We start from the raw sequence: 27,032 nt of genomic DNA on the forward strand, positions 1-27,032 counted from the left end.
TCTTTAGGGACAGGCATTTCACCACTTTTTCATGTCCAACAACTCTTTCATGTCACAGAAACAATCTCCTTGACTTCCCCCAGTCTTCAGAGATACCCGAGATCAGCAATACTTTCCATATTTGGGATCACAGGCCCCTGTCCCATACAAAACTGTTGGTACAATTCCTAGAGCCTTCAATGGCCATGACCCCAGTTTAGATGGTGAGTACTCAGAAAAGATGCAAAGTAATCATAAGGCAGCTCACGATAGTCTGGAGGTTGCTTTACACAAAGTAAATATTGAGATCCAAAGACAGGATAACAAATGAGAAGGGTCCAAAAAAAAGAGACCTCACTTAAAAGTAGGAAACGGTCAGGGCAGGCAGCATCTGTCAGACTGAATGTTTTATTTCAACAGACATCCCTGGTTTAAAAAAAAAAAAAAAAAAAGATGGAGGGGTTCAACATTTCGTCACACCCAACAGAGAGCAAAACTCCCATCCAAGAACTCAGAACCCCTTCTGAGGCATCACTTGAGTCTCTGCTAGCTCCAAGACAGAAAGGAGCTGAATTTTCTAACTTTTGTTAAGAAAAATCTATCAAATATGTTCATTCTCGCAGAGGCGAGGGCTGGGTCCTCAGGGAAGGAGATCCTGGGCTTGGAACAGCTGGGGTCCCAGAGACGAAGCTGGGGGCCCGGCCAGCTGGGCAGCAGGAGATCCAGGGGGCAGTCAGGTCCAGAGCCCTAGAATCCATATTTGGCTTGGGTCTGCCGGCGGCTGAGCTTGTTCTCCGACCAGGTGTTCTTCAGTTCCAGCTCCCGCTCCTTAGCCTATGCGAGGAAGAAGGGGCAGGGGAGAGTCACACTAAGGTTCTGAGAAATATTTTTCTTTTGCCTCTGTGCACTTCCCAATTTAAAGTCTTTCTCCCGGGCTTCCCTGGTGGCGCAGTGGTTGAGAATCTTCCTGCTAATGCAGGGGACACAGGTTCGAGCCCTGGTCTGGGAGGATCCCACATGCCGCGGAGCAACTAGGCCCATGAGCCACAACTACTGAGCCTGCGCGTCTGGAGCCTGTGCTCTGCAACAGGAGAGGCCGCAATAGTGAGAGGCCCGCGCACCGCGATGAAGAGTGGCCACTGCTTGCCACAACTAGAGAAAGCCCTCGCACAGAAACGAAGACCCAACACAGCAAAAATAAATTTAAAAAAAAATTAATAAACCCCAACATCTTTTTTTTACTTATTTCATTTAATAATATTGGTATGTATATTTAGAATAGTGTTACACAAAATATTTTAAAAAATAAAAAATAGAGCCTTTCTCCCATCAAAACAATTAGGTGGGAAAAGCAAATCCCTTGAAAGATTTAATTTTCCCTTATTCAAGCAGAAGGGGAATACCCTGAGAAAGCAAAGAAAAACCATCTCTTTGGGGAGCTAATAGGGTTTAAGCAGAATAAAGACTCAAGAATCCTGGTCCTTCATCAGCTAGAATTAAAACTGAGATGCTCAAGTGGGAAATGGACAAATGAGAAACTGAATCTGGCATCTGAAAGAAAGACAACTGGCTACCTTGGATACCTAACTAGCCAAGTGGGAGAGGACAGCCTCAAAGACTTGGACAGGTCAAAACAGGACACCAACCAATAATAACTTAGTCTGGAGCCACAGTTTGCTGTTGTGTTGAATACAGTGTATATGGTACCCTAGAAATTCACACCACTTTCAAGTATAAACTGAAGCTGTGAAAAATTGACTGGAAGGAACTAGAATTAATGCTTTCTCCTTCTGACTGCAACAACTCCTGGCTCTACATTGCATTCTGGGAAGGTACAAGCGCCACCCTAGAAATGGGGCTCCTCAACCCCACTCCCAACAAGCTAGTTGATACCTGCTCATTTCCCCTGGAATGGGGTGGGGTGCTAAGGGTTTGGGTTTAAAAAAAGACACTACAGGGGAGCAGCTAGCAAAAACAAATAATTAAAAAATAAATTTAAAAGAATTTTGAAAGACCCTACCCTCAAATTCTTTCCCTACAAACAATAAGACAGGGTAAGGATACAAAGGAGTCTCTGAAAAGGAATGTGAAAATATGATAAGAACAACGAAAGCAAGTTTTGCCACTGAAATCACCAACCAGCATATACACTCCCCAGGGAAACGGCCAGGAAAGAGTCTTATTCCTGTCTGTACCCTTGACAGCATTTAGTACAGTAGGTCTCGAAAAGATATTCAGTGATTCAGTGAATATTTGAAAGCTGCCAGGTCCTATCAAATAAATACCAAGACATATTCTAATTCCAGAAGATATTCTGGATTATCTGTAATTTTGAATTATTTGCACTGATGTTTCCTGCCACAGAAATGGAGAACATAAATAAAACCAACTTCCTCACGAGGTGGATGTTTTGCTAAAAGTTGGTGAACCAATTTTTCTTTAAAGATTTTTTTAATTTTTTAAATTTATTTATTGGCTGCATTGGGTTTTCATTGCGGTGGGCGGGCTTCTCACTGCAGTGGCTTCTCTTGTTGCGGAGCGCGGGCTCTAGGCGCACGGGCTTCAGTAGTTGTGGCATGTGGGCTCAGAAGTTGTAGCTCGCGGGCTCTAGAGTGCAGGCTCAGTAGTTGTGGCGCACGGGCTTAAGTTGCTCCGCAGCATGTGGGATCTTCCCAGACCAGGGCTCGAACCCGTGTCCCCTGCATTGGCAGGTGGATTCTTAACCACTGCGCAACCAGGTAAGTCCCTAAAGTTTTTTAAATTATCAGATAAACTTGCTATTTGAAAGAACCCTGTGATAAACCAGTTCACTCCCCTCTTACCTTTATGCTTTGAATATCTGAATTTTCACTTACAGAGTTTATTCCAAGCACCTGTACTTGAGTCTTATCTAAAGTGAGACTGATGCAGAGTAGGAGAATTCTGAAGGACACATCCCCACCTAGTGGCCGTATGGAGAACTGGGGAGGGCGCCTGCTGGAAGCTTCTTAGCCTAGATCTCAGCCTTCAAATCCCCAGGTTTTCAGGGATCCTGCCTAGCAGGCCAGGGCCCTCAGCCCTCTCACCTGATGAATCAGATACGTGATCTGGTGTTTCCGCCGCTGCTGGCCTGTTGGCTGCTCACCTTTCTTCTGCAAGGGAAGAAAACAATCATTAACCCACTGAAAGAAAAGTGGAAGTTTCTCACGTGCCCCAATGAGGCAAGGTTGGGCATTAAGAAACCAACTATACACAGCCCAAATCCTAGGGGGAAAAAGTCAGCTTGGAGCTGTTTTTATGTCTGTATACTTACAGTTATTTTTATTAAAGCCATTATGCAAAACTCCCAAGCTCAGACTACTTGCCTAAAATAGCCAGCTAACATCCCCATTAGACTGGAAATCCTATGGGGTCAGGACTGTCTACTACACGTCTTTGGTAAGTAACCCCACCCCGCCCCCAGCACCAAGCATGGTGTTCTGCCCACAGTGGGCACTTGATACCAGCTTTACTGCCTGCAGTCAGTCTAAAACAGCTGAAGTGCCAGGGTCCAGGAGACCTTCCTCCCTCCTTTCCTCGCGCCCTCCAGACTCTCTCACCACCCACTCTGCCCATCTCCCCTTTAGGCCCTCTTCATCTCTGTTCACCTCTCCCCAGTCAGGCCAGATGTCTAGCCTATCTCCTACCTACTGCTTACCAAGCTCTCTCCCATCAATCACCTCTGGCTGAAACCCCAGTCCCTCATTCTAGTAACTGCCAACAAACAACTTCCCTGGAATTAGATTTTCGCCATCACCCCACCTCTCTCCAGTCTTCCAGCCTCCACCCGTAACTGCACTGAACCCCTAACCAAACTTTGATGCAAATGATTTACTGTCAAAGTCTATATTGGTCTGGGCTTTCATTCTGCGGTTTTTCTGTCCTCTGCCAGTCTTGTCTCAGACTAGAAGCTTCCTAATCAGCCCCACCTAACTCCCAAAACTCCTCTCTGGAGTCTCCTCAGCACTTATGTAATCAATTTGCACCATAATCATTTACACTCAAGTGTCCTTAAATCTCTTTTTCTCAACTACACTGTAAACCCCTCAAGGACAGGAACTGTATCTTTCTCTCCTTTTTTTTCAATCTAGCTCAATACAATGAGATGATGGAAAAAACCCTTAGACCTGGGAAAACAGCAAACTCCAATTCCTTGATGCTATTTAATATCATTTAATATGACAGTTAAAGATGACAAACATAAAACATCCAGCTCCATTCCTGGCCCACAGTGAGCACTGACAACAGTAGCTATTACTATGTGATGATGCTTCTCGACCCACAGTTAGTAGAGCATGCTCTCCTAAGTGGTTTTTCCAGTAAACAATGATGGATCTATGCTGATCTAACCACAATCCTTTGCTCTGTCCTGTATGGCCGCCAACATTCAGTTAAAACAAATGGCTGGGGCTCAGATGGCCATCTGTGGCCACAGAACAAAGCAAAGAAAATGGATAGAGAAGGGAATAAAATGCCCGACCTTGGCCTTACTGGTGCTCGGCTAGAATCCAGGGCTCCCCACATTTTCCCCCCTGTGGCAGGCTCATAAATGTCCACATTTGCTGTACTCAGCTACTAGGTGAAGAGATGTTCATCATACTGACTGAAGAAAACTAGCAGAGAGAAGGTAGGAGTGTGGTGTGGGAAATGTGAGGCATAAAGCATCTGAAAAGACTACAGCTGGCTACAATAAATAATGGAAAGAAAGGAGAGAGAAGGACATGTACACTCAGCACCTAGGACCCCAGGGCTTCTGAGGCTCTGCTGTGCCCACACCTCACAGATGTCTGTGCCGGGTCCCAACTTAACAGAATGGAGAGAGAGATATGACTGCAGAGAGAAGGAAGAGCAGCTATGGATCCCGTCCAGCCAGGGAAGGAGCCACACATATCAGAGATCTTCCCAACTGCAGGTTAGGAAACTGTTTCAACCATCCAATCTCAGTAACCAGACTCCACCACCCAGATGGAGAGCAAAGTGCTGCAAAACTCTGAAAGGCGGGAGCTCTGTCTGGGAGGCTTGGTGTACACTCCAGTACCAAGGGGAACAGGTGTTTGCTAAAGGTGCTGGGACAGTAACAATGGGGTATGGGGGTCAGATTTTGCTTTGGCCACCCACTAGACCTTTCCCACTTACTTTGCTGAATGACTTCATGGTTTTCTCTTCTGTCAATGACTTGGTCATCCACTGCTGGGCCCCACTGAGCTGGTCATCACCTTTGATCTCCACAAAGTTGATCTCCTCCCTCCCTCGGTTCCTTTTGCCCTGCAGCCGCTTAAACTGGAAAAGGGGGAAAAAATTCAGGAGTGGGGGGTCTGGGTAGGGGGTCAGGAGATGTCACCAAGGATCCAGAGTTTATGGAATGGTTTTGGGCCTCCCCAATTCCATTGCACCCTTAATTCTCTCTATGCAGTATGTCCTTTCACCATGCCACCTACCAAGTGGCCTTAAAGCCAGGTGAAAGGCTACTTCTCAGAGGTTCTCCTGGCCTCAGGGAAAGGAAGGCCAAAATGTATTCCCAAACATAAGTGAGTGCAGAGAATCACTGATATGAATTTGTATTCAAATTATTTATAAATTGTATCTGCCTAAAAGGACTGCATACTATTTTCAAATTAAGGGTACAAAAAAAAAATTTTAGGATTTCTCTTCTAAAAATTGGTTCTTTTAACATGTCTGTTCCTTCGCATTGGTTCAGTATCACCAAATCAGCAGACCGCACAACAGACCAGACATGAGAGAAGGAGAACGTAGAGATGGGGAGAGAGGAAGCCTCAAAAAAAGACCTGGCAAATTTTCTAGGAGGCTGCTACTCCTTCCTCCTCAAAAAAAAAAAAAAAAAAAATCACACCACAAGTCACCAGGAGATATGCCTAGAAGGAGTGTGAGCAAAGGGGAATTAAATTCAATAACACTCGGAAACCTGCAATGAAACCCAGGTTGTGGTCTGAGCATTAGCAAGGCCTCCTGGGGTCACTCTACCCATAAGAAGCTGACTTTTGCCACTGGATGAGCTCTCTGCTGCCTCCTAGGCTTAAAACAAAAAGGGCCTAACTACTGAACTTGTCAAGGAGGATATACACAGGGAGGTGGATGAACACAGTATTAACCACAGGCAGAAGTTTGCAAAGGGATGCACATCTTTCTGTGAAAAGGTGAGAAGAAAATTATTTTTATAAGAACTTGCATGCAAAGAGGTAGAATCCCCAATTTCTCCAACCCACTCCTAATAGGCTGTGACCTACCTACAGATGGAATACTTTATCTCCTGAACATGACCAGATGGCCGCAGGACATGGGGTTTTCATCTTCCCTTGTGCTGAGTTGGGGAAAAGCTCAGCAGCAGGGAACACAGTGATGTGAAACACAGGGTTATTTACTGTGGCTGCTGTTCCCTCCCCAAATCCACTCTCCTTGTCTCCGTTAGTATGAATGAACCCAACACTTCAGCTAGGCATATTACCACCCAGCGAAAAGACTCCATTTCCTTGCAACTAGATATGGCCATGTGACCAGGTTCTAGGCAGTAAGACAGAAGGGGAAGTGTTCTTAGGAACTTTCAGGAAGTCTCCTAAAAGGGGAGGTGACTTTCTTTCTCCACTCTGCTGCCTGGTATGCAGTAATGATGGCAATGGACTTAGCTACATTCTTAATCTTTTTTTTTTTTTTTTTTTTTTTTGTGGTACGCGGGCCTCTCACTGTTGTGGCCTCTCCCGTTGCAGAGCACAGGCTCCGGACGCGCAGCTCAGCGGCCATGGCTCACGGGCCTAGCCTCTCCGCGGCATGTGGGATCCTTCCGGACCGGGGCACGAACCCGTGTCCCCTGCATCAGCAGGCGGACTCCCAATCACTGCGCCACCAGGGAAGCCCCATTCTTATTCTTATCACTAACCCTAAGAATAAAGGCCACAACCTAGGGATGGGCAAAGTAATGATCAGAAGGGGACTGGACCCCTGACAGCTTTGTGGAGCTGCCATACCAGCCTTCGCCTGCCTACCTCTAGCCTTCTTTTATGAAGAAAAAAGTTAACTTCCCTTACATAAGCCAGTATTACTTGAAGTTTCTCAATTATATGTTGCCAAACCTAATCCTAAGTGAATGTAGTTTAAAAAAGAAAGAAAGAATTTCCTTTAGCTTCAGATTTGAAACCTGGTGACCAGGGGTTAAAGATGGTCACTTGTGCTTTGTTAACTTACTGCTTCGTCATCGATGAAGGAGGCATCTGGGGCAATTTCCTGTGGGGGGACCAGAGTTGGGTCCTGTGCGGGATAGTAGCCACCACTGTAATAATCCTGCAGTCAAGGAGGGAAAAAAACACACCAACTGAGGGCACAGTGGAGAGGGGACAAAGAAAACCCTCATCAAAGAGGCAGTGGTGACACCCACACCCACACTACAGACCCTCAAATGGACCAGTAAAGGCACAGATCCTAAGGACCTACCCTATAACTCAAGAACCAGACTTTCTTCTCATCTGCACCATCCAGACGGATATTTTTTAGGGAAGAGAGGTAAGAAATAAAGACGTTCTCTCTGGCTTCAATTTACCCCCTGCTCCCCTGGCCGCTTCCCAAGAGTGGTTCCCACTCCTGACCTCTACTGCACCTCAGCCCTGCTCCTGCTCGTAAGACCCCAGCAGAATCCAGTGTGAGCAGAGGTGAGAGGTGTGAGGCATGCCATTCATGCTCCTCGTCCTATCTAGCACCCTGGACACAGGAGATCACCTGTAACAGGCAGGGAGGTTGCAGATCTCGGATAAAAATCAACCCCTACAAGGGTGGTATGGAATTTACAAAGCTGGGAACAAACCAGGTTTGCATTACCAGATTTTTAGTTCAGGAATTGATGATTTCCCTTTAGAGGTGAGCTGTCCAGATGTTGTTATGGACCCCAGAGGAAGAGGGGTGAAGGCAAGGGCAAGGCCCCTACTGTGGCCGAGTCAGGCAGCCACAGGGCTGAGAAACTGTTTCCTCCCTGCCTGCACTTTTTCCTAATTCTTCCACCTTTGCCCAGAACTCCAAGAAATGCTCCTCTAAAAACATTCACTTTATAGTGAGCTATAAAGGTTTAATTCTGAATAAAAGTAATACATAAAAACCCAGAGTAATTAATTTTCATTAAAAGTATTGATAATAACATACATTTAAATTGCAGGGCCCCCTAGTGTATTTAAAGTGCTTTAATTTGCACAGATTACCTCAATAATGTTGATAACTGCATACAGAATTCCAAATGATACTCATTTGCTGGATGTAAACTAGTGGTTTCTTAGATTTTTTTTTTTCTTTTCTCCTGCTAAAGAGATCAAAACACTCATGTTCCTCCTTCCTTCTAACAACCTTGAGGGGAGATGCATTGTCCCTGATCAGCCTACAGGATACAACAAGGTTTAACGGCAAATAGTTCTCAAGGTCTTTGATCAGAACAGAGTGCCTTCAAAGCCCACTGCCTAGACTGTAGATAAGATTAACACTGACCATTCAGAGAATCACAGTGGCTGAAGAAGACTGGAGTCTTGAAACCATCGCATGCTGGCAGGAAAACTTCCTACAGCTGCCCAGCCACAGGACCGGCCAGAGGCCTCTGTTCCACCTCCACCACTGCCGTGAGTCCCGGAACTCCTGGGAGCCCTCTCCATCTCAGGAAGCTCTGACCACTGGAAAAGTCTTTCTTAAACCTATTTACAACCTGGCCTCATATATTCTCACTCTCTGAGGCCACATAGAACAATTTAAACAGCTCTTCCCAATAACATTTGAATAAAAAGTTATCATAACCATTTACTGAGCATTTGCTATGTTCCAGGCAGCACGCTAAACCAATGTAATTCTACCTAACAACCCTGAAGTTGCTAGTATTCTTCCCATTTTAGAGCTGAGAAATCTGAGACTCAGAGACGCAGTTAAGTAATAGACTCATATAGTTTGAGATTCAAACTCCAAACCACCCTCAAACCCCATTCTCTATCTCTGCCCAAACTATGGTCCTCCAGCATCTTCTTTCCAGGGACTTGCCTCAGTCCCTTCAACTTCCTGTGACTCAGTCGAGGCCTCTCACCATTCTCCTTATTCCCTTTTGCATTCGACTCTCCAGATTCCCTCCTGTCCTCCACAGTCCCTCCTCTCCCTTGCAGTCCTCCTCAGCACTCCCCGCCTCCAGAACTCTTCTTGGACTCACTGCTGTCTAGGAGTCTATGCCACAGTTCACTTATCCTCCTCACCCACATCTGCAGAAGCTACCTGGGATCTCTAAGACTAGAGACTGCTCCTCTTCCACTTTCTCCCTATACCTTTCATCAGCTCCTACAATGACATTTTGTTTTCAGAATAAACGGGTCAATTATGTGTTTCGACCTATCAGACTACAAGACTTAGCATAAAGGCAGTATGTTTTGAGGCCTGACAGGTACAGGAAAACCAAGGCACCAGAAGATTCATTAATTCAGCCAAAGTGATGCCACAGAGGCCGTATCACTGGCTCAAAGCTCTCCCTGACGGCCGTACTCCAACATTCCCTGGCCTGCCCTCCATGCCTCTTACCCACCTGATAGTAAGCACCAGCGGCATTGGCATCGCCATACGTGGAAAACTGATTGTAGCTGTAGTCATCCCCAGGCTTAGGCATCCAAGGGGCCCCACTTGAGCCTGCTGCCATCTTGAACTCTAAGGGGGCATTGGCTGCATCGTCCTGGAAGGCCGGCTCTGGTTCCGTGCCTGGAGGCAACTCTTCAGGGACAGTGGGAATGGGGTAAGGGTATGGCTCAACTCCAGGCGGCTCAGCCTTCTCAGGGAGGGAGAAAAAGTTCTCAGGGGCTACTTCCTCATCACTATCGTCCTCTTCCTGCGTGATCTGCTTCGTCACCTGCAGGGCAGCACTCTTGGCAGCAGCCTTGATAGCAGAGGGCGATGGAGTGGTGGTTGTGGTGCCCACAACAGGGGCGAGAGAAGAGGGCTTGGTCTTAGAAGCTTGTCTGGAGGGCTTAGTGTCAGAGGAGCCATCCGAGGGTTTCCGGGAGAAGGCATGGGGCAGGAGCAACCTGTTAGTCTCTTTCACAGTCAGGTTTTTAGGTTGGGGAAGCAAGGCGGACAAACCAGTCCCCTCACTGGATCCCTGGTGAGCCCAGGTTTGGGTAAGGAGGGAAGAAAGATGACAAGTGAGATGTTATGATACATACTACTGACATTAAGAACAAGCATTACAGATATGTGCTCTAGCCTAAAATCTTACCAGCCCTGTTTCCGTCTAACCTCGGACCACTAACGTCATCCAAACTGGACTTGACTCCTCCTACCTCAGGCCATTCTGCTGTCCGCTTCTCCCAAGGTAAGATGTCATCCCTGTTTTCCTCATCCATCTCAACCCAGCTCCACTTCCCTCTGCCACAAAGCCTTCCCTGACTCTGATTTTTTTGCAAATATGATAAATACATTTGGCAAATACATCATCCTTCTTCGCAAAAAGCCCAGGGCTCTCTCCAGCTGATCACTGAACCTCTATGTCCTAACGGTTCCTCTTAACATGGGACTACTCCCTGCTTCCTTTGGATTGCCACTCAAAGTCAAGAGCAAGCCTATGTCCAAAAAAGATATTCATACATACCGCCAGAAGTTCCCTCCCCGACCCAAGGAAAGCCCTATAGATGGGGTATATTCAGCTTGCTTACGCCAGAGTCATGCATGTAACTTATCAATTTGTAAGCTAATTGGCTCAGCCTATCCAGTGTTCCTCAGCCCAACCAGAGTTGCTATTATTCATAAGAATCTCTGGGATTCTGCTTTCCATGTGCTACAGGTCCAGCTTGGCCTAACTGCAGGGCTGAGGGAGGTGTCAGTCTGAAAAAGGAGAAAGGAATAAGGTCATTGTGTCACCGTCCTGGAGTACCCATGTACTTCAGCTCTCTCAGCCAAGAAATGCCCAGAATGAGTAAAATAAGACTTCTGAGTCAAGCAGGCCAGGCAGAACTGTTCATCCAGAAAATGGGCTCTTCTCCCTGCTGTCTGTGTTCACAGATTTGGGTCATTTCAGCCTGGTAGACCCCAGAGGCTCAGGTTCATAAAAAGCAGACTGAGGTGGCCGGTGGAGCACATCCTCAGGCTACCTTCAAAGTGTCTGACTTCTCAGATACATCTGGGATCATGGCTACATCCCTGGGCAGTGCTGGGTCCATACTCTGCCTTAATAGCTCAGAGTTTCTCTATGCACTCATCTCTTCCTACCATCTGGAAGACTGCTTTTTACTCCTGGGGTGCCTTCTGAGCCAGTGTCCTCTCATTTCTTCAGTTGCCAGTCCACGTCCTCCAGGAAGCCATTCTGATAACAGAGAACAACTGGCTTCATTCAGTCTCAGCAAGTCAGTATCTTCCATGATTCCTCCTCCATCACCCACTACAAATATGGACACAACATCACTCTCACTAGTTATCTTTCTAACTTTCACATGACTTTGTCCTTCTAACACCTCCCAGCCATGGAAGTGACACCTTAACAGAGTCAGAGGAAGGAGCAACTTCAGCATCATATACCTAAATCATGAGACAGCAACCTTATAAAGGCAGAACTGTTTTTGTTTTTTTGGCTGTGTTGGGTCTTCGTTGCTGCACGCTGGCTTTCTCTAGTTGTAACAAACGGGGGCTACTCTTCGTTGTGGTGCACAGGTTTCTCATTGCGGTGGCTTCTCTTGTTGCGGAGCACGGGCTCTAGGCACGCAGGCCTCAGTAGTTGTGGCTCGCAGGCCCCAGGAGTTGTGGCTCTCAGGCCCCAGGAGTTGTGGCTCACAGGCCCTAGAGTGCAGGCTCAGTAGTTGCGGTGCACGGGCTTAGCTGCTCCGCGGCATGTGGGATCTTCCGGGACCAGGGATCGAACCCGTGTCCCCTGCACTGGCAGGCAGATTCTTAACCACTACGCCGCCCCCAGGGAAGTCTCAAGGCAGAACTGCTTTTGCTCTTCCTGAGGCACATAATCAACATGAGGTCAGAGAGTGTATAAATCACCGAGTGTGGAGCTGAACAGGAAGAAACTTCTGGGAGCCAGAATAAAGGCACGGGGACAAGGGGAAACAGGAAACAGCAGCAAGATCATCTCCCAACACTGTCTGGTTAAGGACTTCTGGTCTTGATGACAGAGCAGCAGCCAAATGCAGCAGGTAAGAGCTTGGACTCTACAGTCAGACTGCCTCAGTCTGAACCCCAGCTCTGTCCCCACTAGTTGTCTGACCTCGGGCAAGTTCCTTAAGCTCTCGTTTTCCTTGTATGTAACACGGGGATGATAATAACGCTATGACTTAGGCACTATTAGGAGGATTAAATCAGTTAAACACTGGTACAGCACTTAGTGCCTGGTAAGTGCTATTTAAGTGTTTCTTTTCCAGGTTAAAAATGAGACAGGGAGAAGATGGATAATTTTAAAGTTCAGATGTTCCATAACAACATTTTGACCAATCCATTTATTCTACCGTTCCTAAATAATCCTTTTACCTGAAATGTAATGAATCAAATTGAGTTCCAATTCATCTCCCTACCACGCCTGTCCTCTAGGAGAGACGCCAGTGCGCTGAAGCCAGGGAACAGCGAGGAGAGGGCAGAGAAGCACGAGGTCTGATGTTATCAGGAAAACAAAACTACACCCAACAGGCAGTCGTCCAATACTTGCATTTGCTCTACGCCTGACCTGGAAATTTCCCATCTTTAGGAAGCAATATGGGAAGAGAAGAAATGGCTTCTATTACATCACAAAGCTTACCTGAAGGACAGTTTTCTTCTTTGTGGGTTCATCTTCCTCGGAATCTGACTAAGAGAAAAAGAAACGGAATAAGGCCTCACTGTTTAAGGACAGTGGAGAAGCACCCACATTAAATGAAGCACAAATAAAGGACTGGACAACAGGGGCCATCATCCTGTCCGAGCCCCTCCTCTGTATGCGAGATGCACCCCCCAGAACCAGCCAAAAAGCAGAGCTTCCTTCCTGCTCTCAAACGGCTTCAGAGAACAAGGTATGCGTTGACCACCCCTGGCACTCATTCCCATACCTCCAGACCTGTTGCACAGCCTTCTTAGCATCCATTTCTAGTCCTTTAAATTAAGACTACTTCCTCCCATTCAGTCTTTGGTAGAAAGAAAAAGCTACACCCATTCTTCTTCCTATAAATCTGTCCACTAGAAGATGAATGGGATTTGGCCCACAATCTCACCCAATCTCAGTTTCACTTCTAAAACCACTTATATAGACTACATAACCACAGGGCTGGGGAACTCCAGTGGGATTAAGTGGTATGTTAACTACTTTTCTATGAGGTATTAAAGGTCAAAGCCATTGGAGAAATCCATTCCCTCTCGAAGTATGATCTATTGTCTGCCAGACAGAGTTGTTTGTGTCCAGGAAGAAGGCGAGCAAATGATGACTGTGAGAATTTGGAGCAAGAAGGGAGCTCATCTGTGTTACTCCTCTGACTCATCAGGATTGTTTCTAATACTAGCTCTCACACTAAAAATGTCTAAACTTTTAGCTCAATACCAGTTCCTCAGCATCTCCAACTATCAAAAAGATGCAAGGCATATGAAGAGCAAGCTTTCACATTTTATTTTAAAAAATTAATATCCAAACTGAGAACCTTAAAAGTTTTCCATTTGTTCTTAGCACCTTGGTTTGGGGTATCTGTAAACAAAGGTGATTAGGCAAGAATCTAAGATCCTATTCATCTCCAAGACTCTAAAGAACTCAAATCCTCTGCCTGTCTTTCTCAACTGACCCTCATATCTCACAAGTTCCTTTTGGGGTTTTTTGGGAGTTGTTTTTTTCTATTTTATTTTCATTTATTTATTTTTTTGGCCACACCACATGGCATGCGGGATCTTAGTTTCCCCACCAGGGATCGAACCTACGCCCTCTGCAGTGGAAGCACAGTCTTAACCACTGGATGGCCAGGGAAGTCCCCAGGTTCCTTTTTGGATTTGTGTGCTACAAGGACTTTTTGATCATCATTACTCAGAACCTACTGTATGCAAGACACTGTGCCAGGCACTGTAGACAGAGTTTCCCAGCTGGTGTCCTATGGCTGGGTTATAGGTACTATGATGATACTGACCCACTCAGCCCACAGGGCATCAGGCAGGGCTTGGAGCAGGTAGAGTCCTGGCCCACTGGTTTCCAGAGGCACACAGCCTGTACCACTTCCTCCACTGTGCTTCAAAGATTTTCTTGTGTGCCATGACATGAAAAAAGTCCCTGCCCTCAAGAAACTTACAGTCCAGTTAAAAAGAATGACAAGTACCCAAATAACTGTAATAAAGGCAGTAAAAAGATAAGGGCGGGCTTCCCTGGTGGCGCAGTGGTTGGGAGTCCGCCTGCCGATGCAGGGGACATGGGTTCGTGCCCCGGTCCGGGAAGATCCCACGTGCCGCGGAGCGGCTGGGCCCGTGAGCCATGGCCGCTGAGCCTGCGCGTCCGGAGCCTGTGCTCCGCAACGGGAGAGGCCACAGCAGTGAGAGGCCCGCGTACCGCAAAATAAATAAATAAATAAATAAATAAAATAAAATTAAAAAAAAAAAAAGATAAGGGCATCAAGTGTGGTTCCAACATCCCCTCAAAGAATTGGCTGATCCTCCATTTGTGCTTTCTTTCACGTAAGTCCCCCACCTTATTACTCCCTCTCCCCTACCTGAGTCACTGACACCTCTCACTCTCCTGTCAGTCTGCACTCTGTACTTCCTGACTCGAAACTCCTGAAGTCTTTCTGAAGAAGCTCACCTTGCTCTTTTTCACTCTGTGTCCCTAAGTTATTCATTTGTCTGGGGTGGCATCATGCTAACAATGATTCATTTGTGCCTGCTGTGTAAATGTTACATTTTTCACGTGCGTATTCTTCCCTTTACTCTGACAGCCAAGGCCGTATCTTACAGTTCGATATTACCTCACAGTAGTCAGTACACAATGATTTTAATTACTAACTGCTGCCAATTGTAGTATTAAAAAAACCTGTTAAGAGAAATCTGTCTTGGACTTCCCTGGTGGCACAATGGTTAAGAGTCTGCCTGCCAATGCAAGGGACATGGGTTCGAGCCCTGGTCCGGGAAGATCCCACATGCCGCAGAGCAACTAAACCTGTGCACCACAACTACTGAGCCTGTGCTCTACAGCCCGCAAGCCACAACTACTGAGCCCGTGTGCCACAACTACTGAAGCTCACACACCTAGAGACCATGCTCCTCAACAAAGAGAAGCCACCGCAATGAGAAGCCCACGCACCGCAACGAAGAGTAGCTCCCACTCGCCGCAACTAGAGAAAGCCCGTGTGCAGCAATGAAGACCCAACACAGCCAAAGACAAATAAACAAAACAGGGCTTCCCTGGTGGCGCAGTGGTTGAGAGTCCGCCTGCCGATGCAGGGGACACAGGTTTGTGCCCTGGTCTGGGAAGATCCCACATGCCGCGGAGCGGCTGGGCCCGTGAGCCATGGCCACTGAGCCTGCGCGTCCAGTGCCTGTGCTCCGCAACGGGAAAGGCCACAGCAGTGAGAGGCCCGCGTACCACACACAAAAAAATAAATAAATAAAATAATAATAATAAACAAAATAAATAAATATATATATTTTAAAAAAAGAGAAATCTGTCTTAGTACTTAAATATGGGGGTAAGAGAAAGGGCAGTAAAGGACAGGACAGTCATTTGCTGAGTAGCTACTATGTGTCAGGCAATTTATTCACAAGTTTTTATTCAATCCTGAATAAAACTTCAAGGTAGGCATTATTATCTCAACTTTACAGGTAAGGAAAATAAGGCTCAGAGAGGTTAAATAATTGCTAGTACACGGCAGAACCGGGACCTGAATCAGTTTAGGCTCCCATGTTTTTGCAGCAACACCTGTCACGTTTTTGCAGCTGAGCTGTGCGTGTCCAGACCTGAGATCCACAGTGATCAGATCCCACATGATACAGCCGAGAGCACAAGGCACAACATCAGAAATACAGGTTTATAGCTAGTGGGAAGCAGCCGCATGGCACAGGGATATCGGCTCGGTGCTTTGTGACTGCCTGGAGGGGTGGGATAGGGAGGGTGGGAGGGAGGGAGACCAAGAGGCAAGAGATATGGGAACATATGTATATGTATAACTGATTCACTTTGTTATAAAGCAGAAAGTAACACACCACTGTAAAGCAATTATAGCCCAATAAAGATGTTAAAAAAAAAAAGGAAATACAGGTTTGAATCTCAGCTTTGCCATTCATTGGCTGGGAGGATCCCCAAAGAGCCATTTAACCCCCCAAGCCTCAGTTAGCAATAATACTTATCCATATCACAACATTGTTCTAAAGACTGCATGAGCTACTATCCATGAAAATGTATATAAACTAAAATTCTTAACAGAGTTCAAGGATTACTATTCTCTCTGGTCTGCCAAGATGTCAAACACAACCGAAGAATAAGGCTTAAGCCCCAAACACCCAAGCATTTCTGACCTTTTCTCTCTGTTCCAAACTCTCACTGCCTCAGGGGCTACTGACCATTTCCCTTGTCTTCTGACCGTGAGGACTTTTCTCCTTTCCAGCAGACCACACAGAGCCACCTCACTATGGGGTATACAAGGTTTTCATTAAGTCCCCAGGCACGTTTAAACTTTAACATCTAAGGCAATACGTCCAATGGAAACAATCTGAAAATAAAATTTTATCAAGTTTAAGATGATTACGTTTATAAAATTGTACAAGCATACTTTTATTTTTCAGATCCTGTGACAAACAGAAAGTGGCTACTTTGAAAGTGTAGGCAAACTGTCCCACGGCTAATAGAACCGAAGGCCAGATCAGCTGTGGGAAGAAAATTCAATTTTTCCTTAAATGTCAGATTGTTTCCATTACACTGTCAACCTAAGTTGTTTTATTTTTTCCAACCTAAGTTTAAAAGCGCGTGTGCGCACACACACACACACACACACACAAACTGTACAAAGACTTTAGGAACACCTTATTAATTCTGGATTTAGAGAACTGCTATGGCTACTCACAATCATCCTTCTTTGAACGTTTTGTACTAACCTAATGAACTCCATTATAAATCATCTCAAGATGGGCACAAAATATGACAGACTCCCTAAAACAGAACACTAAGACCCTCAAAAACATGTGCTGAGCCCCTAAACACTTCTTAAGTCATGACTATTCATCTCTGAGCGAGGGGTAAAAATAAATCTTTACCTCTTAAAGCTGGCAAACAGGACTCCGAGACATTCAGTAATCTACCCAGGGCCACAGAGGAAGTCCAGGGCCATTGGGAGGGTGAGGAAATAGAATGAGAACCGCCTCTTGCCCCCTGAACTAACTTTAGCCAACTAAAGAGGTTGGAAACACAGGACTCACTGGTTCACTATGAAAAGAGGTCTAGATGCCACTCAAAATACTTCTGGGCATGTGGGGGCCTGAATGAAAACTAACAGGAAGCGAAAGGAAAGCTCAGCAAGGAATTATCCAACTACCTCAAACAAAAAAATAAACTTCGGTTCAGAGTACCGAAAAGGAGGAGATGAATAAGCCAAAAGCTAAGAGATGTGCCACATATCCGCCAGTCACAGGGTAGGGGTTGGAGTCGGGGGGATACAGCTGTCTCGGAGCAGTTAAAAGAAAAATTAATTCAGCTTCTATCAGGAACCAGCTAGAAGCAATGGGCTTAGCCTAAATACAGTATTTAACTAAGACACAAGAACTTCCTTGATGGTGAGAGGCACATGAGTATACTGGGTTTTTTCCCCCTTATCGTGGTAAAACATATATAACATAAAATTTATCATTTTAACCATTTGTAAATGTACAATTCAGTGGCAGTAGGTACATTCACAATATTGTATAACCATCACCACTATTTCCAGAGCTTTTTCATCATCCCAAATAGAAACTCTGTACCTACTGAACAATAATTCCCTATTGCCCAGCCCCCAGTAACCTCTACTCTACTTTCTATCTCTGGATTTGCCTACTCTAGGTACCTCATATAAATGGAATCATACAATAGGTGTCCTTCTGTGTCCAGCTTATTTTACTTAGCATGATGTCTGCAAAGTCCATCCATGTTGTAGCATGTACCAGATTGCATTCCTTTTTAAGGCTGAATAATATTCCATTGCATGTATATACCACACTTTTGTTTATCCACTCATCTGTTGATAAGTTGGGCTGTTGCGCTGTTGCCACCTTTTGGCTACTGGCTACTGTGAGTAGTGCTGCTGTGAACACTGGCATACAAGTATCTGTGTGAGTCCGTTTTCAATTCCTTTCACCTAGGAGTGAAAATGCTGGATCACATGGTAATTCTAATAAACTTTTTGAGGACCTGCCAAACTGTTTTCCACAGGAGTATATTAAATGGAGGCGTGGAGTCAATTCCTAGAGAATGCTAAAGACCAGCAAATGGTGATCTGAGTGGGTCTGTTTCATTAGACCCAGAAAGAAGGGTGATGCTAGAGATACGGGAGCACCCAGGGCTGGAAGAAGTACGCTGGGCCAGAACAGGCATTCCCGGGTTTTAGAGACACAAACCGGTTGTGTCTCTTAAGAAGAAAGTATTGTATTTCTTCTTGGCCTCATTAGAGCCTGAGCCTCAATGGCCACCACTGTCCTCTCTGTTCCAGCTGCCAAGAGTGACAAGACACACACACCCAGAGACTGCTGAGCAAGAACGGAAACAGACATTTTCCATTAAGCCAGGCCCAGTGGGATCTGCTAATCTATCAGAGCCTCATTCCCCGTGGCAGCCTCCCTCTTATCTTTCCAGGCTCTGGTTCTGACAGACTCCCTCTCCAAAAAAGCAATCACTAGTTGCCAGGGCCAGGAGCCAAGAAGAAAATCAGGGCCCAAGCACAGACTCTCCTACCCCCAGGCTCCAAACTCTAATCACTTCTACACTCCTCTCTGCTATTATCCCAATTAGCTAGATTCATCAACTTCTTTACCCTTTGGTCTCAAATATGTTCTTACATCTGCCCTTCAGTTAGGACATCATTTTCTCTCCCACTTTTGCACTGCTCATCGTATCACTTTCATAGTTCTGGTTGCTCAAGGTTCTTCTATCTTTTTGGTAGGCACTATGATAGAAAGGAACAGAACACACCCTGGGTACAAATACGACTTCTGCTACTCCCAAACTGTGTGATTTTAGCTCTGCTCTCTAAATTCCTATCTCCTCACCTGTAAACTAGGGGTAACACTTAGCTTACAGAGTCGCTGAAGTGCCCAGCACCGTGTCGGACACTATGCAAGTGCCCCACAGGTGTTAGGGCGCGCCTCCTTCCCTTTCTATCTAGGGCTAAATCTTAGCTAAATCCACCGCAGTCTACTCTTATATTACTTGGTTAACAGAAATGAGCAAAATTAGTGAACTTGCAATCTCACAGCTTCAAATCTTCCACTACCTGGGTAAACAATCTAAAAGGACGGGTAATACTAATCCACATAACCCTAAAATTTCTATTTGTGTTGTAATGCACATTATATGACAGAAAACTCTTACAGCAAACTTATTCTTCTAATTTTGTTTTTTTGGTATCCTAATTTTAGAAGTCTGCATCCCCTAAGCCCGCAAAATCAACAATAAACCACTGTTCAGAAAAAGAACAGTAAGAAGGGAAAAGGAAAGGATGGTTCTCCATTTTATGGGTCATTCCTAATTCCTCACAGAAGTCAAAAGCTGACTGAATTTGATTTTGCAGTGCACCTGGAGAGAGAAATTTGGTGCCACCCTGTCCCCGGACTGCAGCTGGCTGATGAGCTCACCCAAACCAATCATATCCTCTCCCCTGGAAAACCAGAACTGGGACTGAGATTGTAGGTCAGTCTGAGCCAATCACTAAAAGGAAGAAACGAAAAACCAAGGAGGTATGGGTGGCCATCTTTCACCTGCAACAAAAGTTAAGAAGTGGAAACTGGTCTGCAGACAAGGAAGAATGAATCAAATGTGCAGAGAAGCTGTGTGGGTCTCCGACAGATCTCCAATTCCTGATTCCAGGCCCTTTCCAAGGTACCTCAGTATACTTATGACGCATTTCCATTTAAGCCAGCTAGGAGCGGTTTCTGATACTTGTAACCAATTAAATCTAATCCCCAATCTGCTCAGCCTCTGTATTCCCTAAATGCACCACTACCCTCCCAGCTGCCTGAGCCAAAAGGCAAGGGATCAGCCGGGAATCCTCTCCTTCACCCATGACACCCAATCAATTCCCTAGTCTTAAAACGTCTACCTCAGAAAAAGACCTGGAGCCTCCAGCTCTCTCCAGCCCCCGCTACTCCCTTACCCAGGCCGCCATCATCTTTCACACTCTCTGCCAGTCTTGCTCCCTCCAGATCTTTCAGCACCCTGCGATCAGAGAATTCCTGCTCAGACTTCAAGGGCTCTTCACTACCCTAGAATTATGTACAAAGGCCTTGGCATGGTTTCCAAGGCCCATTATCATCTAGCCTCAGCCTCTTTCTCTCTAGCTTCATCTCTCATCACTGCCCCGCCCACCCATGCGCTCCAGCCATGGTGCCTTACAAAAGGTTCCCCCAAAGCGTTTTCATTCTCTCACCTCTGGGCTTTTGTACATTCTGTTCCCCTGCCTGATGTTCTCCTCTCCATCGCCCCTTTCTCTGGCTACCTTCTGCTCATCTGTCTTATCTCTGAAGTTTAGACATCGACTCCTCCTGGAAGCCTCCCCAACCTGTGAACTGGGTTAGTGCCCCAGAGGAGTGCTCCCATGGCACCAGCTCTATCATGGTTCTTCTCTGACTTGACCTAAAATCTATTTCCTTGTCTCCCCCACATTGACCATAAACTCCTTTTGTGACAGGATCTATCATGTTCACTACTGTACTCTTAGCTCCTGGCACAGAGAAGCAGCTCAATACTGAACGAACAAATGAATGAAAATTCAGAGTAATTATTTCTACTTCAGCACCAAACCCTAAAGGGAAATTATTTAAGGAAACCTAATTCATTCACTCAAATGTTTACTGAGAGCCCAATAAGCACAAGACACAGAGCTTGGAACCACAGGGCCTTAGAACCACAACTATTTCAAAGGCGAAAGTCACCCTCACCTAATCACCTTGGAACTCTCTTAGGCTACACTTCCCAGGAACTATATGTTCAGAAAACAAAAATACTAACTTGAACAGAACAAAAATGGGAAACTGAACCAGCTAAGGGCTAGGATTTGGCTTTATTTTAATTATCCACATCAGGATTCACCTCAGGAATTTAGTAAATTATACTCACAAAGGAGGGACAGTTAGAAGTCCTCAGAGTTTTCTGCCACTTCAGCCAGCCTAAATGGAAGATTCTACAGCCTCTACCAGCACCTTTTTTTTTTTTTTTTTTTTTTGCGGTACGCAAGCCTCTCACCGTTGTGGCCTCTGTGGTTGCGGCGCACAGGCTCCGGACGCGCAGGCTCAGCGGCCATGGCTCACGGGCCCAACCGCCCCGCAGCATCTTCCCTGAACGGGGCACGAACCTGTGTCCCCTGCATCGGCAGGCGGACTCTCAACCACTGCGCCACCAGGGAAGCCCCCAGCAACTTTTCTTAATGCTACCTTTGCAGACCTAAAAATGAGCCTTTCCACCGTCACTGTGGAGGGTGGAGGGAGGCAGGTTTAAAGTGCCATCTTCCACCAGATGTAACAATTAGGCTGCGAGAAAAGTTGGTGGGAAAATTGTGAAAAGAAAACACCCCAAACAACAAACCTATTTTCCTCTGTCCTACTCAGGGACTTTCCTTTGTTCCAGGTTAAATCAAGACCAAACTAAGTTTCAGTGGAGCAATACAAGCCTTTCTGGGAACCTAAACTTAGAAATGACAAACTCAGGTGAGAAAGAAGGGGGAAACGATATGGAAAAAAGTTTGGAACAGGGCCTCTCTGGTGGCGCAGTGGCTGAGAGTCCGCCTGCCGATGCAGGGGACATGGGTTCGTGCCCTGGTCCGGGAGGATCCCACATGCCGCGGAGCGGCTGGGCCCGTGAGCCATGGCCGCTGAGCCTGCGCGTCCGGAGCCTGTGCTCCGCAAAGGGAGAGGCCACAACAGAGAGAGGCCCGCGTACCGCCAAAAAAAAAAAAAATATTTAGGTAGTATTTAGCTTGTGCCAGGCACTGTTTTAACCACCAGGGATATGGCAGCGAATAAAATAAACAATAAGCCTATCTTCATGGAGCTTGTATACAAGCAAAAGGAGAAAGGCAAATAAAATATACAGTATGCTAGACGGTGGTATAGTATTTTAGATGTCAGTGCTACAGAGAAAAATAAAAGAAGTGGGGTGGGGAGGAGCATGTGACAGGAAGTTGCAATTTCAATAGGTCGGCTAGGAAGTCCTCACCAAGAACGTGTCTTTTAAGCCAAGATTTGAAAGAGGTGAGGAAAAGAACAGTAATACATGGGGGGGGGGGGGGCGGGGGGGGGAGAAATAGCCTCCAGGCAGAGTCTGAAGAAAAGAAAGGGCAAGAATCAGCTTCTCTCAGAGGGTTACCAAAGGTGAGCCAGGGATTGACCTAATTAACCTTTTAGAAGAGAGAGAATGGAAAGAACTCCAAATAACTGTAAAGTATTACCTGCCCCTAGGCTGTCTCCTTTATCCCCCAAAGTGCTCACCCCAGAAAAGGCCTTCAATTTTTCTGATACAACATTCAGAAAACGACAAGAGCTTGGTTGCCTCTCTAGGACCCAAATGTCCTAATTCACCTAGGCTTGAGAAATACCTAAACCGTGAAACTGAGGCACAGGCCTGGAGTTCAGATAAACCCTTAATCTTCACTCTGCCCTTTGCCAGGTAAGATCATGCATACTGGACACCTGTTTCTCATCTGTAAAAATTAGAATGTTATCTCCCAGAGTTCTGTGACAATTGAAGGAAAGGGCCAGTGCCTGGTAAACGATCTATACTAACCAAATACTCAATTTCTTCCCTAACTCCCCTCAAACACAGAATCCAGGATTCCTATCCTTTTCGTTCCGAAGCCTGATGCTTTTAAGTTCAGAGGCAAAGGAAAAGGTTAGTCCTGAATGTTCAGCAAGGGCTCAGGAATCCTGTCTCCTGTTACCTAAGGTGCCAGATTTTATGCTGTTCTCAGTATAAGACAGAAAGAGGGGGAAAAAAAAAAAAAAACTGGGCTGCGGTGAAGATGCAACAAGGCGGAGTGGAACCAAGTGTCCCTAGGCCTGGGCCTGTCAGTGCCAGGTGATGGTATATGGCCCTTCTGCAGGCGAAACCAGCTTGAAGAAACCCGCATGGACAAATTCCCTAACTCCCCAAAGCCGACAAACTTCAGCTCAATTCATCGCACTGTACCAGGAATCCAGCGGTCCGGAATCAACGGATGCATTTACAGGAGAGAGTCTCGCAATCTCCACAAGTCCCTCCTACAGCTGAGCCCATGCCCAAACCCAATGGGCAGTTTGGGGGTGCCCTCCTCAGATACTCACATCCCCCTTATGCAGCTCTGGCGCCGCAATCTTCACCGGCTCTGTCCTCTTCTTTGGCTTGGGAAGCCCCAGGGGGGGCCCGGCCCCGCCGATATGGGGGGGCAGACTGAGGCCAGGGCCTCTGGGCGAGGGCAGCCCCAATCCCAGCCCCTCCCCAATTCCCGCCGCTTCAGCCGGGCTCACGCCTGGAGGTGGAGGGAAGCCTCCCAGACCGAAGGGCAAGGAGGGAGGAGGCTGGAGCCGGGGGTCTCCGGTGGGTGTGGGCAGCAACAACGGCGGGGGAAAGGCTGGGGCCAGCATCTGGGGGGACGGAGGCAGCAAGGCCGGACCCTTGGGCGCGGGAAGAGAAGCGAACAAGCCCCCTAAAGTGGGCCCAGGTGTAGGGGCTGCCGTCTCCTCCTCCTCCTCCGCCTCCGGCTCAGCCTCATCCGGCTCACTCTCATCGCTGCTGGCGTAAGCAACCAGCGACATGGCGCCTCCCGCCTTTGGGGCGCCCTTGCCGGCAGACGAGGCCTACTTGACACCGGGGATGTCCGGAGGCCTAGTGGGCCCCGCTAGTTAGCGGGGCGGTGAACCAAAAAGCCCGCCTTCTCCGTACTCTAGGGGTAGCCCCGGTAGAGGCCCATGCCCACAGTTGATTTCCACCGAATAAGCCTTCCCTCTCCACTTAGGCTCCTAGTCCCGGGCAACTACACACAGCTAATGGCCGCCGAGTCACTCCACCTCCTCCTCGTCTCACCAATATACGAACTACAACTCCCAGAAAACACTTTGGCCACAGCACCATTCTCCGCCGCAGGGAGCTCAGCGCAAGGCACGGCGGGAGTTGGAGTCCGAGGAAGGATTAAGGGGTGCGGAGAAAGACAGGAGGTAAACCCGCCTCTGACACGAGGACTCCTGGGATGAGTAGTTTTTTTGGTCTCCTGACAATTCCTAGGTAACTACAAGCCCCATCGGTCACCGCGGTAGTCACGGAGACGGATAGGAGAGCATTTCGGTACTTGAAGTTCCCTAAAACAGCTGCCTGGGCGCTAAGATTTATGGGAGACGTAGTGCTCTTAGAAACTGCAAGTGAGGCTGGGAATGAGAGGGAGTCTGGGAAGGTGACGGATTGAGGGAAAATAGCTTAAAGGGAAAGAGGTCTGTAAATGAACTGATGAAGCTTCCGAAGCCACTGAAACCCCTAGTTGGAATAAAACACCCCAAGAAGAGCCAGGGCCCGAGACACCTGTACGGAATTGGGCTGCGAGCCAGAAAGAAGCAAGACTTCAGGCCTAATTAAAAACATCTCAGAGCTGAAATAAATGTGACGTAAGAGGGAGTAAGTGATCTCCCTCGCCTTGACCAAGGTGCATATCCAGGAGCACACCTAGCCCTTCCAGCCTGGGTCCTAACCTCTCTCTGCAGCGAGACTGAAAGATGGGCAGGGCCCTGGAAGGCAGAACCTGGTACTTGAGGTTAATCCCTTCCCCTCAGCCCAGTGGGATAAGGGGGCCAGCTACATCTGATACCCCTTCACAGATCTGAGGCATCATCTGAGTCCATCTCTATCTGCATATGTCCTTTGTATCTGTGTGTCCGTGCTTGGTATTCGTGTGACTTTGTGTGTGACCTTGTTAATCGGTCTCTGTGAGTGCCTCTTATATCCATCCATGTTTGTGTGGCCTTTTCCAGCGCACACATGTCTGTCTGCCCGTGATTCTGCAGCTGTCCTTCTCTGTCCGCCTGTAATTTTGTGTCCTTTTCTTTATATTCATCTTTGCCCCTTCCTGTCTGCCTGTGAGTGGGTGCCCTCTACTTGTCAACTCTGTACCTGTCCTATATATGCCAAACCACCTCTGTGTGGGCTCTATCTCCCTATTGCCAGAGCAGAAGGCTCTACTGAGCTCAGCCCATAAAGACTGTTGAGGTTTGGGGAGGAGGCTAAAAAGGAAGATGGAAAGGATGACAAGGGGGGCGATGATGATGGCAACAACAGAGAGGGACAGTGAAAGCCCAAGCATGAATTCTCTGTCAGACAGGCCTGCTATGGCCCCCTCCTCCCCACCTTCTCCACGTGTCTAAATCTCACCCTACCTTCACCAACAAACTCATATGCTGCCTTCTCCGCCTGTTTGCTTAAATCTGTTTGCTCCCTGCTCTGGATGCCCAGAGCATTTTTTCTGCCCACCAATTCTTAAACTTTATTGTGCCTAAGATCACTGGGAAAACTTCTTAAAAATGCAAACTTCTGAATTCCAGCCTAAGAGATTCCTCTTCAGTAAGTGTGGGGTGGGGCCCAGAAGTCTAAATTTTTTTTTTTTTTTCCAGTACGCGGGCCTCTCACTGTTGTGGCCTCTCCCGTTGCGGAGCACAGGCTCCGGACACACAGGCTCAGCGGCCATGGCTCACGGGCCCAGCCGCTCCGTGGCATGTGGGATCTTCCCGGACCGGGCCACGAACCCGTGTCCTCTGCATCGGCAGGCGGACTCTCAACCACTGCGCCACCAGGGAAGTCCAGAAGTCTGAATTTTTAAGAAACTCCTCAGTTGATTGCAAAGCAGGTGCACTGAGGACCGCGTTGAGAAACTAGACCTTCCAGTCCTACCTCGCAGCTGGTATGCTTTGCACAGTACTGACTTCTAATACCACCTTTTCGAATCTAGGTTCCCCAACCTACTTTCTGGTGACTTTGGACAGTCACTTCTCTTCTCTGAGTCTCACTTTCCTCCTTTGAAAAATGGATAGAGTATGAAGGAACCCTACCCTACTTCTGTGAGAGACATCTGATATTAACACACAGTGAAATGATTCAGAACCGTAAGAGAATGGGAAACTTTCAAAGGGAAATGACTATCCTTGTTCCTGGTCAACATATCTTGCTGCCCTGCAGTGAAGAGACACCACAAAAGGGCAGAGATCTTTTTGACAAACATTTTCTAAGCAGGGTCCTCTTACTGTAAAGATTAATGATTTACCTTAATAGGTAGATACCCTGCCCTTGAAAGGTTGTTTTCGTGCAAGAAATTGATAATAGAAACTTGAGGACAGGGATGGGAAGGGGATTTATTTCTTACTGCTTACTCCTTTATACCTTTAGAAATTTGTAACTTGTGCATGTATTGCCTATTCAAAAGTAGTAATAACAGTTATAAAGTCTTCCATTAAAGATAGTGAATAGAATAGACATATCTAATTTGGTTCCTTCCTGAAATTCTACTAAAACTTCAATTAAAGGAATTTTTTTAAGGCATTAAAGATCATTTTGAAAAGATTTAAACCCACAAAGATGGGGACATGAGAAAAGGAGATCACAGTAACAACATTTGGAAGGTGGAGAGCAAGATGCATCAATGGTACTGACTTGGCATATCCAAGAGAGCCGAGAAGCAAGCTGGCCTTGGGGAATGGTGAGAATGAATCTGAAGTATCTGTGGAAACCTCAAAGGGCTCAGGAGTGGTGGCATCAAGTACCTCCGGAAGTAAATGAGAAGGGAAGGGAGCAAAAGTGAGGGCTGGTTACAAGATGGTTAACAAACAGTTAGATCCCTAAATCCCCTCCCCCACTTCATGCTAGTGGAAGACTGCCTCTCCCCAATCCCAGAAAAAATAAAGGGTCTTTG

The 27,032-nt window shown here is 46.8% G+C and overlaps 1 protein-coding gene across 1 annotated transcript; it reads right to left on the bottom strand.

The window, feature by feature from the left end:
* Nucleotides 1-228: 228 nt before the first annotated feature.
* PRCC (proline rich mitotic checkpoint control factor) lies at nucleotides 229-24,111 on the bottom strand. The gene is made up of 7 exons (XM_082860784.1): nucleotides 23,431-24,111; nucleotides 12,737-12,784; nucleotides 9,542-10,108; nucleotides 7,195-7,290; nucleotides 5,134-5,277; nucleotides 3,045-3,110; nucleotides 229-813 (listed from the first exon to the last, which is right to left on the bottom strand). The coding sequence occupies exons 1-7, from the start codon at nucleotides 23,899-23,901 to the stop codon at nucleotides 727-729; spliced, it is 1,479 nt and encodes a 492-aa protein (XP_082716910.1). The 5' UTR covers nucleotides 23,902-24,111; the 3' UTR covers nucleotides 229-726.
* Between the last annotated feature and the right edge of the window lie 2,921 nt (nucleotides 24,112-27,032).

Source organism: Leucopleurus acutus (assembly GCF_964270905.1).
Source record: "Leucopleurus acutus genome assembly, chromosome: 2".
NCBI lineage: Eukaryota > Metazoa > Chordata > Mammalia > Artiodactyla > Delphinidae > Leucopleurus > Leucopleurus acutus.

Coding starts and splice junctions, on each gene's coding strand:
- PRCC (XM_082860784.1), bottom strand. CDS start 23,901: ATGTCGCTGGTTGCTTACGCCAGCAGCGATGAGAGTGAGCCGGATGAG. Junction 12,785..23,430: donor CAGAGCTGCATAAGGGGGAT/GTGAGTATCTGA, acceptor TTTTTCTCTTAG/TCAGATTCCGAGGAAGATGA. Junction 814..3,044: donor TCACGTATCTGATTCATCAG/GTGAGAGGGCTG, acceptor TTCCTCGCATAG/GCTAAGGAGCGGGAGCTGGA.